This window comes from Accipiter gentilis, chromosome 9, assembly GCF_929443795.1.
Source record: "Accipiter gentilis chromosome 9, bAccGen1.1, whole genome shotgun sequence".
Taxonomy (NCBI): Eukaryota; Metazoa; Chordata; class Aves; order Accipitriformes; family Accipitridae; genus Astur; species Astur gentilis.
The window spans coordinates 24,724,349-24,739,684 of record NC_064888.1 but is presented as its reverse complement, the minus strand read 5'-3'; the positions used below and the strand labels follow the sequence as shown (position 1 = coordinate 24,739,684).

The 15,336-nt window shown below is 36.9% G+C and overlaps 1 protein-coding gene across 1 annotated transcript in view; it reads right to left on the bottom strand.

Annotated features, from left to right (window-relative positions):
• KIF20B (kinesin family member 20B) overlaps positions 1-15,336 on the bottom strand; it is a 43,132-nt gene that overhangs the window by 19,843 nt on the left and 7,953 nt on the right. The window contains exons 8-19 of the mRNA XM_049809587.1: positions 14,946-15,140; positions 13,370-13,481; positions 12,843-12,914; positions 12,205-12,351; positions 10,294-10,456; positions 9,001-9,255; positions 8,102-8,241; positions 7,337-7,487; positions 6,125-6,392; positions 5,458-5,519; positions 5,147-5,266; positions 3,383-3,548 (exon numbers count right to left, since the gene is read on the bottom strand). Of these exons, the coding sequence (XP_049665544.1) occupies positions 3,383-3,548; positions 5,147-5,266; positions 5,458-5,519; positions 6,125-6,392; positions 7,337-7,487; positions 8,102-8,241; positions 9,001-9,255; positions 10,294-10,456; positions 12,205-12,351; positions 12,843-12,914; positions 13,370-13,481; positions 14,946-15,140 (1,851 nt within the window). The remainder of the gene's footprint in view (positions 1-3,382; positions 3,549-5,146; positions 5,267-5,457; positions 5,520-6,124; positions 6,393-7,336; positions 7,488-8,101; positions 8,242-9,000; positions 9,256-10,293; positions 10,457-12,204; positions 12,352-12,842; positions 12,915-13,369; positions 13,482-14,945; positions 15,141-15,336) is intronic.

Sequence of the window (15,336 nt, the reverse complement as noted above, 5' to 3'; positions counted from 1 at the left end):
ACTGGTTCAACAATCATTTTAATACAGTCAGCAATCACCCATTCTACATTTAGAAGAGCAATGGTATCATATACTTTTCTGAGAAGTTTCATTCATACTCAATATCCTCTTACTTTAAAAATGAAGCTAAAGAATCAGCACAAGTTTTTCACTTAGTGTTCGGGACATTCCTCTCTTTTCTCAATTGGTTTCTAAACTAGATACAAGGATAACCTAATGTGTTGCATGTAAACTTCTCCCAGAAAGATGTACAACATTCCGTTACAACCCTCAATTGCCATAAATATTTATTAGCTTAAGACTGTTTTTTCCCATAAGTAAAGAGTAATTCTAACTAAAAATCACATGCATTTCACCATCTTCAAAACTGACTCCAGCTGTATTTCACACAAGTGTTTTTAGAATCCAAGTGCATCCATTTAGTAACACACATGCTATGTTTTAGTATTAAAATCAAGCTTGACTATAGCTAACAATTATGTCATCACAACTATGTATTCCGGGAAGATGCTATGGATTCTTGTGAGTACTGCAACTACAGTATGGTGGTGTTTGGCAGACATCGCACTTTGGGAGCATTAAACACATGGGTACATGTGTACTGCATGGAAATATCCCCTGAACAGATCCAAGAAGTTTTATAGAGTCACTGACTTTGAGTCACTAACAGAAAGTCATACTGAAGCATTAGCAATAGTGTTTTCCATCTCAATTCAGGTTTTGGGTTTTGAGTGTTTTTAGAGTGATCAAATTCCACAGGACACTTTTTTCCTCCTGCTTTTCTGTTCTAATTAGACATATCAAGTGCTCCTGCTAGGTCAGACACAACAGCATCTTCACTTTGGCTTGTAAAGCCATGCTTCTAAACCCTACAAGATAAAAATTTTGGAGTGGGAGATGGTTTTCTCTGAAAACCCAGTTGTGTAGTCCTGAGAAAACATATCAGACAAAATACTACATATTCTTCACACTGGACACAAATTTTACATACTTTACTAAAAGGGAGATATGTTTTAAGACACTTTTAGCACATTTTGTGATCCAAGTTGGCAAGATGAAAAACTAGCAAAGTTTAGTCCAAAACCTATAGTGAGAAGGGTATGATCATTCATAAGAGAATTTAGAAGTGATCTAGATGCTTTGTACTGACAACCACAATCATGCAGCAAAGCAGGATAAATATTAGTGCAAGAAGATACATGATATTCAGTCTAGAAGCTTTTTATGTAGGAAGTACTAAAAAAAAAAAGCCCCACCACAAAACATGGGAGGCAAATCCTAGAGAAGAGTACAAAAACCTGAACTTCAGGACAAAATAATCTATCTGCTCCCAAAATAAACTTTGGTCATAGGCCACTAGCATATCTAAATTCTACAAGAAAGCCATCACAGTGTAGCTGTGCTCATTGTTCTATTATGCCAAGTACATTTAACCATTCTTATCAAATATAAGTATATATATTAATAAATTTCATGATTATGGAGCATTTAAGAACTCCATTTTTAAATCAGATGCCTTGTATTCTCAACATCCACAAAAGAAACATATTTAACATGACTGAATACCCTGTTCTTCCCAACAGAAAAATCTCAGTGCTGACATTAATTAGCACTATTAGTTATCCACTTTAGTTTCTTGTTTGAGAAGAATTATCAGTCATGAGTTTATAACAAAACTACTACTGTCTAGTATATCAAGGAGTCTACATCAGCGTCTTTTCCACACCCTTCCTGTAATGTTTATATAGGTGGCACCATCAAATGGTCATGCTAGGATCCAATATTCATCCCAATAAAAGACAGTAGAGACAAATCAGAGATGCATCTGGTACAGAGACAGAAGCTTCTCTTAAGACAGACCTCAAATGACACTTGTTCCAGTTGTACATCAGAAATGCCTTACTGGATCACACACACCATCAGTTGATCTAGCCTAATATTTTACCTCCTTTTGCTACTGTTGGTAGGCCCAGCCACTTCCTACAGAGCTTTCCCAACACAGAACAATTGAGAATGTTGGAGGCATACGAGACAATACATCCCTGATTAACCCCTTCAGTATCTATGTACTAATCTGTTGGCTATTTGCTTGCCTAACCACTCATGGAATCTGAGAATTATCTGCCTCTCTCACCTTCTAGGGCAGCAAACATTAGAAGTTCACTACCCACTGCATGAAGTCCTTTGTTCCATAAGCTTAAGCTGATCTTCCACTAGACTGAGTGTTCACTTTTCTTTCACTGCAGAATGTGATGAATGATAGTCCAGCATTGTTTATTTACCATCTGTATCCACAGTTTTCTGCAATCATGTGAATTTGACAAGTCTCCTTTTAACATGTTTTATCTCTCTTCATGAAAATAAATATTTTCAGCTTCCCATTTTTAAACTTTTCTTTTTATTCCTTACTCACCCAAACAATGCCTGGAAGATTTTCTTACTTGCACCTAGTTCTGCAGGAGGAAGGCAAGGAAGTAAGGGACACAAAGGGAAGACCTTTCATTTTCCTTTCACATATCCTTTCCATAATTCTATGAGAAACTGAAGCCCAGCTGTGTCCTAAACTCAAGTTAGAGGCAGGCAAATCTTACAAATGCCATTTTGCACAAGTCAGTCCCATATAGCTCAATCTCACTGATTAATAGACTAATGAAGTGGATAACATAAGTAGTGGTGTCCTTTTAAGTTTCACCCTTATCCTTGAAGGTCTTCAGCTGCAACTAGTTTATTCACCTCATTCTAAAAAGACTGGTAAGCTTATAGATAAAACAAGGAAAGCAAAAAGATTGGAAGTGCAAAGGTGGGAGCTGCACAAAATATGCTATTTGTGGACTTAAAATAATTTTACTTCCATTCAAGTGGAAAGCTTTTCTCCTTTGCCAGCACTGTCACCTTGATGAGAGCTAGTGTGTTTACAGCATGCATACAGAATGAAACATCAAGTTTCACAGCACAAATTGTATGACTGAACAATCATTAAGTCATTGACACCTTTGATACTTGCTTAGACAATTTTAAAAAACTTGGGCAGGAGATACTACTTTCCCAAAAAGTCCAGCAACAGTAAGTTCAGTACAAAAAAACCGTTAAGAAATTGCTTAAGAACTACAGCTGAGTCTGCAAGTACATTAACACATGATAAAAAGCAGCAAAAAGGAAAGAGTCTAAAAACTAACTTTTATTTTAAGCATTTAGGAGTGAACAGTATAGGACCTTCTGCAAGACAGATATTTACTTAACAATTACTTCCATTTACAGTTTAACCTAGTAGATTTTCTCCTCATAACATCACGTTTACGATTCACAAATTTTTGCTTCTGTTCTGGAATAGTAATCAAGTTTTTATGGAAGACCCCGTGTGGAGTGATGGTAGAAATTATACCTTTCTTTGTAGGTGGCTCTTCTTCCACAGCAGCCTTACTTTCAAAGCAACGTTTTCTTCCCATTTCCAATACAGTTTCCTCACAATCCTTGAACTGGCTGCTTTCAATCACTTTTTGAGAGTTCTTTTCGGCCAATTTTCTTTTAATGGTAGTTACAGTGTTGTCCTGTGTTAAAATAAGATCAATTACTTTGAAGTTTTACAAAGTGAGCACATAAAAGGCTTTATTTTTTATATGCAAATATTTTTACAAAACTACCTAGGTAACATGTATAGGGGTTGTCAGAGGAACAAGTCACTTACAGATCAGTTACTTAAACCAAAAGCAGGTACACCTTCAGATACTAACAAGCACAATGCTTCGCACTGTACAGAAAGCGGAACAAGAGACTAGGAAATTACAAAATGCAAGACTTGCATGTAAGAGGAGTTTGTTTGCCATCTGAAAACAATTTCCAGTGTCAGAAGAGTTGATGAATTTCCCAATTTGTTCAAAGGGCAAATGATCAGCTCTACAAGTTCATCACTTTCGTGTCATAGTTGGTAGAGTTGGGAGTTTTAACGGCCTTCAGCAAAGCCACAAAACATTATCATGGCAGATCTGATGCAATTCAAAAGCCTAGTCAGTTCTGTCATACATACTTTAGACTATATATCTGATTAAGAGTAAAGTTTCTTTACTTGCAAGATGACACAAGTGGCAAGCCTTGCTGGTTGCCAAGGACCAATTACTCATCTTTAAGTACTTCATTAAAAACCATAATGCATAGAACAGGCTTGAGGTTTGTGGTCATGTTTTAAGTTTCATGCCACACAGTCTCATAGAAACACTGGACAGAATTGGAGCCTTGCTCTTGGAAGGAGTAGTAATAGGGAACAGTCATCACAACTCTTATCACTCTTGGAGCACTCATACTATTGAAAAGCTAAGTTGCCGTGGAACAGAGAGAGGGAATAGAAGATTAAGTATGGTCAAAGCCTTGAGTTTACAGTAGAAGAGAAAAACGGATCAGAGTGCTGACTAAGTTTCATTTAAAGTGTTCCCAAAATTACTTCAGGTTACTGGACATCAGGCTCAAAAAAACCCCCTTAACTACAGGGTTTGATTTTTTTTAACCTGTATACATTTAGCCAAGCTAGGCTTTAGGCATTCAGAAGCTGGCAGTAGACCAGCCAGTAGCAAGTTTTATTAATCACATGAAAATCAGAAGGATCCTGGCCATCCATTCACTCTTAGTTCAAACTCTGCTCAATAAATTCTTATTATTGCTCTTCCTTTGAAAGTGTGCATGCATGGCGGTGATGGGCAGAACACACTGATTTTTGTTGCCAATTTATACAATCACTGTTGTTCTCGCATTATTAACTTCTAACTTTAAATTTGACATTTTGCTGCAGCAAAACCTCCATTCCTTCCTCTTCCATTCAGGCAAAAATAGAGACAGTGACATAATCCCTCTATTCCCACTGCTTAAGTCCTCCCATTTTGAGTTTTTAATTTAGAGTGGCTCTTCAGAGTCTCACCTACAGTCCTCCAATAATAACTCCAGATCACTGCTTCCAAAAGTCCCACTTTTCACACACACCCACACACACATTTTGCTGTAACTTTAGTTTCAATACCAACTTCACCTGCTACATTTTCAAGCAAGTAGCAATTACTTACAGAAAATTTCAATTTTCCAAAGTAGTTAAGTCCACTATAAGCACAGATTTAGATTTAATTTTTTTTGTATGAAGAAAATTGAGATGTCTAAGACTTACGTAGTCTTTTATGGTTTCTTCTAAATGGGATATCAAATCTTGTAGTCTCACAATAACATCATCTTTTTGCTCCACAATGTCCATTAGCTCTTGAATCCTTTTATTCTGTGTATTCATTTTCTTGGAAAAGAAAGAATAGTAGTTCAGTCAGTGTTAAACTGTTGACCTATACCATGTATTTAGAAGCAAGATCAGTTAAGCGAAGCTTGATATAAAAAAAGCTAGAAGCATACTATTATAGTATTTTAAGCTACCAGAGTTTTGTATTAAAGCAAATAATTTTGCACAAGTTTTTCCTTGGGAAAAGTTACCTCAGTTGCTTCTTTAAGCTGCTCAGCAGACTCATCCAATTTAATCATCTGCGTTTCAAAGTCTGTAATGGGAAAAGAAGCCTACATCAAATAAGCAGCCATTACATAGTTTACTCAGTAATCCATTTTTCCAGATCTTCTGGTACCTCAGTAGCTTTTGAATAGACCAATTTATTTTCATGTTGTCTTCTACTTATAGGACACATTTCAAGAGTTGTTTAGGGTTTGGTTGGGTTTTTTTGGAATAGGAGAATTGGGCCTTGCAACCCATATAAAATATAAATCACGTCAGGAAACTTCTGCTAAAATGGTGTTATGAGGTATTGCTACTTTTTCCTGTGAACATTCTACGGGACACCTGAAAACACTACATCAGCAAAATGTAGAGAAGTGTGAGGATTACAATATAACCATAAAAATCAATAATGTTGACATTTTACCCCACAATTCAGAAGCCTACAATTAACAGGTTTAAGTTTTGTCTTAAAAATGAAATAACCAAGGCCTATAGAATTGTTCAATCTGAACATACACAAAACAATTGGTTACAACCTCTATACATACAATTTGATTCCAAAATCCTGCTCAACTGGATTATTATTTCTGTTCTACTGTAGTCAGTCATTTCTTTTTTCTGCCTTTCACATCACACTTACACCCAGCTCACCTTTGGTTTTCTGTGCCAGCTCTTCTTCAGTTCTGATTAGTTCATTGGTTCTCTTCATCAGCTCTTCTTTGGTGTTAGTTAGTTCAGTGGTAACTTTTCCCAGTTGTTTTTCAAGCCAACCTATAGCTTCCTGTGGGTCCTCTAGAGATACAATGTACCTGTGTGCTTCTTCTGCCTGCTTTTTTATATCAATGACATCATTCTGCAGAGAATCAATAATGCCCTCAAGATCAGCGTAGGTGCCTGGCCCTATACTACAGTCTTCATCCTGAAAAATAGTTTATATGCATTTACAAATAGCAAAAAATTACACAATAGCCATTATTGCTACAGAAAATTTGTAAGACCATTATGAATTCAAACATGTAAGTACAGTTAATTCTGACTTCAAAGCCATCTTGTGGGTTCATATACAATTTGATTGCCAGTTTCTGCCTGCTTTCACAGACAAGTCTCCAGTATCAAGTAATAGCCACTTGATTTTTGTAGCATTTAATGACCCACCATCACATTCCCTTTTATAGCACTGCAAAAGCATCCCCTCCAAATTTAATATAAAAGCTACTACTTTTTACTCGATGAGAACATTGCATGAACACAGCAAGTGAACAGTTTTAGAAGGGATACATCTGAAGTTTTCACGCATCAGTAAAAGTTTGTGAGGTGAAATAGGTGTGCAGCTTATCAAATTAAGTTGTACTCAAAACATTGCCTTTATATCTTTCCTCTTTGTCTTTTAACAACAAAGGTTCCAAAGTCACAAGAGCCAGCCTCAAGTTAAGAGTCTAGTTATGGCTTAAGTGTACATACACTTCTCATTGCTTCAGTTGTAGCTACAATAGCCTTAAGAGGGAAAAAGCCTCTGGGACCACTCCAGTACAGTCAATATGTAGGGCCTAAGAAGTCAGCTTCAAATATTTTAAATAGGCACTTAATGCAATAGAGTTTATACCATAATTGCAGCTTTCCTCCCAATTCGCGTACAGTAATTTTCACTTTGTCTTGCAGAAATGCAGAAAACCCCAAAGATTCCTAAATGCATACCCAAGGCTCAGCAACTACTCCTATTAAATGTGACAAATATATCTTGCTGAGGATACAGCTACACAGCATGCAAGTCCTTGAAACTATCCTTCTAATCCTTGAGACATACCATCACCATAACATAAGGCAGTTAGTAAAAGGGATATTATTGGGGGCAAATAAATATACCAGAGTTCCAGCTGGTTCACTGTAAGCCTGATCCTTTAATTTATTTTCTTCATCTGTGTATTTAGTATAACCATTTACAAGTTCCTTGAAGATTTCCAAGCGTCTTTCAGAATTTTCTTCAAGCCGTTGTCGTTCATGAGAAAGGCACTCTCTACAGTAAGAAAAATAAGTCAGCTAAAAGCTAGCCATATGAGCTGCTAAGAAATTATTAGTTAAGCTGCCTATTACCAAAGACTTTTTTTTTTCTTCATTTTGTCACAATAGAACAATACACAAAACTGTGTTGCTACACCAAAATAGAACTGTATTTCCCAGACACACGCCCCTGAAGAATGAGGTGGAGACACATATATATATACATATTATGGATAGCACTTAACTGCAAGCATTTTTTCTAAGCTTCTTGAGGCAGAACACCTGTTTGGAGTATCACTAAGACTGCAGTAAACGAAGAATTTGCAAGTGTCACTCTTTCTATAGACATCCTATCAACAAAGCTCTGCTCTTAGGGAGAGCTCTACAGGAACAAACACTGCTTACAGATTACACACACACACCTCTACCCACCTCACAATAATCAAAGCCTTTCCTACACAGTATTTTTCCCGAATTCTTAGTCCAAACAGAAACTGATCTTTTAACAGAAGCAGTAAGCCTAGCAGAAGAGTGTGGTCTCTTATGGCCAAGAAACAGATTTAAGAAATAAGTGAATTTACTTTCATTTTTTTTAACCAGTAATTTTAAAGCCACTTAATGCTAACTTACTTGAAATCTATTTCCCGCTCAGCAAAATATTGGGTAAATTCTTGTATCACTTCTTCACGAATTTTCAGTTCCAGCAGCAATTTATTTTTCTTTTCAGTAATAAGTTTGTTCTTCAACTCTTCTATGAGACTCAGCAGTGTCTAGAATTACCAGTAGTATTAAGTTTTTCATAAAGAAAGTTTCCCATAAGTGAGATTTTTCCCATTCCCCAAACACTACAACAGTTTGCTCTTCCAGCTGGCAAAAGTTATTCCAGTTCTTTTATTAGCTTATTCATAAACAAGAGGATTCACGAGTAGATTGAAATATCCGTTTGGTACTAGACCAGCAATTTATAAGTTTGCACAGAGCAGGCATTTGCAAAGAACATTAAGTTTCTTACAAGAATTCTTGAAGCTATCTTAAAAACAGGCTTAAGCTCCACAGAATTTGGCTCTTGTTTTCCAGATGCTCATTTTTGGGGCAATATTAATGAAAACTCCACAAAACAGTCTCTAGTCCTCTCTTCCCTCCTCATCTTCCCTAGAAGGGACTAAAATTGCTGTTTCTTAAAGAATGGCTTCCAGAGTTTTCTTGTGCATAGAATACAAAGGAATAGTCTTCTGTATTGCTAGAAACACAGTAATACTTGTTGTGCATTGACTGTAGATTACCAAAAGGAGAGAAAGCCAAATCTGCAATTTTGACTGCTTAGTCTGTATTTAGACACATTTCATAATTTTCCCACAATAGGCACTAAGTCATGAGTAATCCCACTTTTAGTTCTTAACACTGGATTTAGGCAGAATAAGGGTGATCAGAAAAACCCCCACAGGTGAGATACGGGGGAAACCAGGAGAAAAATACCTTGCTTCAAGACTCCATACTACACTAATTCTTAAAGTAGCCCTGGCACATACCTTATAGTCTTCTTTTCCAATAAGAACTTTATTTTCTTCATGTTTCTGCACTGCTTCTTCTCTTGACATATTATGTTGTTCCTCCATCTCATCATCATCATCTTCAATCACATCTTCTAAGCTCCTGTCCCATAAGATAGTAGCTCTTTTCCTTGGGATTGGCATTTTAGTGTCACTAACTACTGATGATTCTCTTGCTGATTTCTGGCCAAATGACTGATCTTGGGGAAGAATAGATGTGTCCATAACTAAAACCTACCCAGAAAAGAAAGAAAAAATACTCGGTGTTTTTTAAAACTTCTACTGGTGCTTCCAAGAGATACCTGTTGCACTTTCGTATAGGTGTCCTGAGCACAGTACTCTCCCAACCTACCCTCTGTTCAGAGTCACTACTTAGACCAGTTTCCAACTAGAGTACAAAGGAGTCACTTTATAGTCTTAACTGTTCTTTTGATCCCAGGAACACCAAGTTTCACTAGCCAGACAACCTACAGGAGGGTTGCCACCTCAGATTTCTGTGTTTTCTATACTTTGAGTTTCTAGTTGCATTAGACAAATATCCTACAAATTCTATTTCTTCAACAACTGTATCAACCTTACAGTCTGCTCCTTCTAACGTTGTACTTAACCTGCTTAGATGAACCAACATTCCAAAGGCCTGGGTCTATTGTCCTTTGAACATATCTAACTGTCAACAGAAGTTTTCCACAGCTTCCATTAAGGCTGCAGCACTGATCCCTGATACTTTATAGTCTTCCAACTTTGCCAGGGTTATATCACTGCACGCACTTCTACTCATTCTGCTTAACCTCCACCTTCCCACTGAAGCCTCCATGGACATAAAGATGACCTTTTAAACTCTTCGGTGCTCAACCTATATTATCGGTATTTCAGATGAGCAATATTCCAAATTAAGATAGCAGTAATACATGGGGCAGCCAGAATTGCTCCTAGGTGACAGCATGTTATGCATGCAGAAGACAATTTACCTAGATCTCGGGAATTTCTTCCAAATACAGCAAGTGTCTTGTTAGGCTGGACATTTTATAGGAATTATGGATTTTCAGTAGGAGATTCTCCCATCCCCACAGTCCAAAGAAAAAAAGTGACCCCGCAAAGCCTTTTTACAAGCTTTACAAAGAAAAAAAGCCTGACTAGAAGTAATTAGAAAATATGATTGCAATGAGACAGAAAAATCCAGTAACTAAATTCATATTCTTAGAAATGAGAGAACCTGCTCTTTAAATGGAAATTGTAAGTACTGATCAAGAAGATAGACTACAACACACTTACTTTTTGTGCAATGGCCGAGAACTTTAGCACATTAAGTGTTTCATCATATACTGAGGCACATTGGCTTATGTTTACTATCATGTATACCTTCCCCTTTCCATTGAAGAATCCTTGAAGAAAATGAGTTAACTTACTTTCCCGAAAGGGTATGTGCTGCTGCAACCTTTAAAGACAAAAGAACAGATGACAAAAAGTTTAATACTTTCCAGTCAGCATAAGAGCTATCCAGCCTGAAGACTTAAAAATATTCTTAAAAGCAGCAGTCTTTAAATCAATTAAAATTGTTTTGGACTAGATACAGCTGTCTGAAGAGACTGCATAGCTGTTGTGACTGCTGCTTTAGCCATTATCTCAGATAGGCTATAGCAATACCATCAATGGGAGCACTTAAAAAAGTGTGTTCATCATTTAGCCTATGTATGGTAGGTCACATAGCCTCATGCTACATCAAACTATACCCCACCTTTCTGTTCTCCTTTCCACATTCATGAAAAGGACATGTCTCATTCTAGGCATGCAGTATCCAACATTACCAGAGATCTTTCTCACTCGGTATTCCTGCCTCTGAGAATGGACAACAGCAATCACCTAGGCAAGCAAATGAGTACAAACCAAACAGATGGAGATACTTTCCAGAACAAGTTCTGTAATCCCCCAGCAGTTTGGCATTTCCTAAATCAGAAGCTGTGCCCTTGAATTTAACAGCTGGTGGTAGTTTTTGATGCTTATAGGAAATTTTATGAGAATTCCTAAAACGTGACTAAACACACACTTGCTGCTGAATAAGTTGCTTGCATTTTGGACACATGACAGCTATTCAGTTACATGAATAGTGCTACAAAACTCAGCAAGATAGTGACACTCCTGCCAGAATACACATACAGCTCATAAGTAGCTTCACTGCAGGACTGATAAACAAGAATTTTAAGAGAGCTACTGCTTCCCATTCAACTTGCAAGGGGCATCTATTAACACTTTAAGACATCATGCTTCAGAACATTTCTTCTATATTGTTAAAATTCCAAGTTATTAGGATCAGAAGATGACATTCTGAATACATTAACAGCTCTCTAAGCAGCTGCTAGTTTTAACACATCTTCCTGTTCTCTCCAGAGAGGAATGATAAGAAAGACTGTAAATGCACAAAACGTAGGGTTAATCAGGAACACGCACTAGCAAAACTTTTTCACCTTAGGGTGTGATAGACTTTGAATAGGCTGTCAGGAACAGTGTTGTGGGGTAAGGGAATTTGGCAAAGCACATCTGCGCATATCAATCAGCAGATTGAGAGTTCGTTTATCTTCTGGGACAGAAATAGATCTTCAAATGACAACCTGAGGAAAAAGCAGCTCCTGGACAGTTACATCCAGCTAGGGCATAAATAGTGGGAAGGCTTTCTTTTGTCTGCATGTGGTTAGCTAGATCAGGAGGAGAGTATTACAGTTATGTCAAGATTTAGAAAAAAAAAGACAAATTTTGTCAGAATGCACGGTTATGAGAGCACAGCAATATCCTGCTGCTGAAAAATGTTACACTAGAAGTATGTAGAAAATGGAGTTAGTTCACAAAGGAATAATAAAATGCTGAAAATTTGACTCTTACTATGACACCAGTGAAAAGGGAGTTTTAAACTTATTCCAAAGTTTGTTTGATAAGCCAAGCTCAGAAGAAAATTAAATTGCTAAAATCTATGATTGCATGTTTAAAGGATGGTAGAATTTGAATGATTTAAAGAGCAAAACAAGGCAAGTTTAAGATAACTTTGGTATATCAACAAGACTTTACAGTATAGACTTTGCAAGTCTATACATCTTTTCTACCAAAACCTTAGTGTTAGCATTGTATATCTTATAAACATTGTAGGCAATACCTAAAAACCACAACCAGTCTGCAATTCATAGAAGGACTTACTTTGACTGTTGACAGTTCTTGAGTGCGTTAATACACTTGCCTAGAGTCAGGAGAGAGGTGTTTATATTTCCACTCTCTTTCAATCTGTCACCTTCATTGCGGGTCTTGGTACATCTTTCTGAACCAGCAAGATCACACATTGACAATCTGAAAGCAGATAAGACAAATTCACTTTATTTGCCTTAGAACATGCACAAATTATTCACTTTTAAATATGATCAGTTCTCTTAGAGAAAGAATTTCTTGATCTTCATCTGCATGAACTTTTCCATCCTTTTCAATGTTGCTTCCCCAATCAAATTTCACACTACTTCCTGCCAAATCCTTTCCCAACACACTTCCTATTTTTCCCACCCTGTCCTTTTCCTTCTGAGGACTTACATCCATTCAGGAGTATAGCAGGGTAGCAGAACCTTGTGCTGAACAGAGGGGACAAGATATAGAACAGCACTGTGACCTGATGGCTTGAGGTAGAGGGCCAAGTACTCTTATGAGTGTAGGAAGTGGGAAAACCACCACACGTAGATGAAGCTCTGCCGGGGAGCACTGGATGTGCAGTGCAGTATCAGGTACACCAACATGGAAAGTAATTGACAACTTCATCATAACAGAAGAGGGGGAGTCTGCTCTGAACTTACTCATTGACTCGGGTCACTCGTGGTACTCCTGAATCTTCAATTTTTAGTATCTTAACTGTGAATATGCTGTGACTAAAAGGAGAAGTTTAAATCAGTGAAGTGGTAAAGCAGAACAATACCTTCAAAATATTTTTAGCCTCCACAACATCTGTTCAAAACACTGTTAAATCTGTCAACATATCTACGCATATACTCTATCAAATACAAACTTTTAAATATACCCTTATGTAGCACTTATTTTGCTTTTTCCTCAGACACTTAGATGGAATAAAGCTAAGTGCTTTTACTTGAAGGAGAGTATTTGATAAAACACTGTTAGCTTTTGTACATGTTCATCTTATTGAAGGATTGAATCCTTTTGGCTTAAAGCATTGGGTCACATACTGCTAAAGGACACCAAAACTGAAACCTTGATATCTAGACCTTGTTAAAGACTCTTCCTCTCCTAAAAGCCACAAGCCGTATTTTAGTTTCTCCGTCCTCCCACACACCATCCTATGCCAAATGTTATTCAAAATGTTTCTCACCTTCTGCTGGAGCAAGTATTTAGTTTCGTGCTTGCAATACTTTGGTGTTTCAACCCCAGTTTGAGAAGTCTAAAAGCTTCTTTAGAATCAGAAATCTGAACCCACTGCAGATCTTTAGGAAGAACAAACATGATAATCTTGTAAATATCATTATCAAAAAGAAAGGGATTAGGGGATAATGTACACACTCCAAGAATAATACAGTTACTTGAGACATACAAACATTTTACTAAGCCTGCTTCAGACAGAAATTACATGACAAATAATATCAAAAGTCCTCCTTCCACGGGAAAGGAAGGACAAGTATATCACATCATTTCATCCTATTAGCACACTAAAATAGGTTCCATCCATATTAAGTGAGCAACCTTAGCCTGAGCACTGAAAAGCCAAAAGGTAGGGTCTAATATGAATATGAAAGCCCCATGTTCATATTCAACAAGGCAGAATTCTACCTGGACAGACTCTGTTCTAGCCCATGATTTGGAGCTGGGGAGGGTGGGGGAGGGAATGGACACCTTTCAGGGCTATCAACTGAAAGATATCTTTGATATCAGTGAAGAATTTTGTCTGCAAAATCATGACTATGTCATCTCGATATGTGCTAGAGTAAATACCAACAACCCTACTAACAGAACTTATGATATGAACATCATGACCTCTTAAATTAGATGTCAGCAAAATTGTACTAGGAAAAATACCACCTGTGACCAAGAAAAACCATTAACTGGTTTTCCTCAATTACATCAGGAACACTTCCACACAATTATACTTCCAAGCTTTATAAAAAAAGATTATGCTGAAGCATAGCTCAAAGTAAACTATTTCCCACTTCACACATTTTCTAGTCTTTGAAGAATTAAGAAGTTGGGTTTATTGTCCAATTCAGCTTTTTGAATCTATAGTTTGGCATATGAAAGATAGAAGTAGCGGGCAAAACACCTACAAAAAAGCCTTTAATCTAGAATTGGTGACTTGATTGTCCAAAGAACCTGTAACAAATCAAACAGGTTTCAAACCCTATTTTTTCCATGGCCAGAAACAAACACTCTATTGCTATTTTGAGTTCTGTTAACTCCGCACCACCCCCAACCCAAAACAAATTACATCACAGGTTTGATTAAACTGGACTACTGTAAAATGTAATTTGTAGTCAGACTGTTTCTCTACAGAAAATACAAAAAAACCCCAAAGCAAAAAAGAGAACTGTTGAGCCAGTTCCAACTACAGTTAAGAATTTTTGGAGGCTTTTTTAAGAAAGTGGGGAAAAAAAAAAAAGACCAAGCCACCTACAAATTTGCCAATTGTTTTCAATATTTCTTCCATTTCAAAGAAATTTCAGGGCAGTGAAGTGCACACAGGCTTTTAAGAATTACAGTCAAGAATAAAGAGAAAACGCTATTAAAGGTACAGATACTACTATTTATGTAGATTGTTGCCTTTCATACTCAAGGTAGACATTTCTAGTGCCACAGTGTATGCAGTTAGGAGTTTTCTAATCTAGAAAGAGACATTATTACAGGAAGGCTAACTTTTCAAGTTACATGTTTAGCAATTTGCAATGTATTCTAATCACCTTTTACATAAGAACATCCCTTGACATCTTGAGCAAGGCGTAGTGTTTTTCTCTTCTTTTCATTTGACACAGGAATCAGTAGATCATAAAAACATTCATTGTAAATCTCGAAAAATGAAACCCAAACAGAAAACTTGATGTAATTTTTCACAGTTGTGCTAGATTGTTCCAAGTCTTTTAAGAGTTCTTCCAAATCTGCCAAGTACAAAGTATTACAAGTCAATATAGGCCTAGTAAAGGGAATTTCATTTAAAAAATTAATAAGTGAAAATTGATATTACAGAAGCCTTCTAAAAAATACCGACTGCAGGCAAAAATCCATTGAAGTTTCCCACCCTTTCTTAAGTATCTGGAAGTCACACGTTTACCCTACACATCTGCAAGAGACACC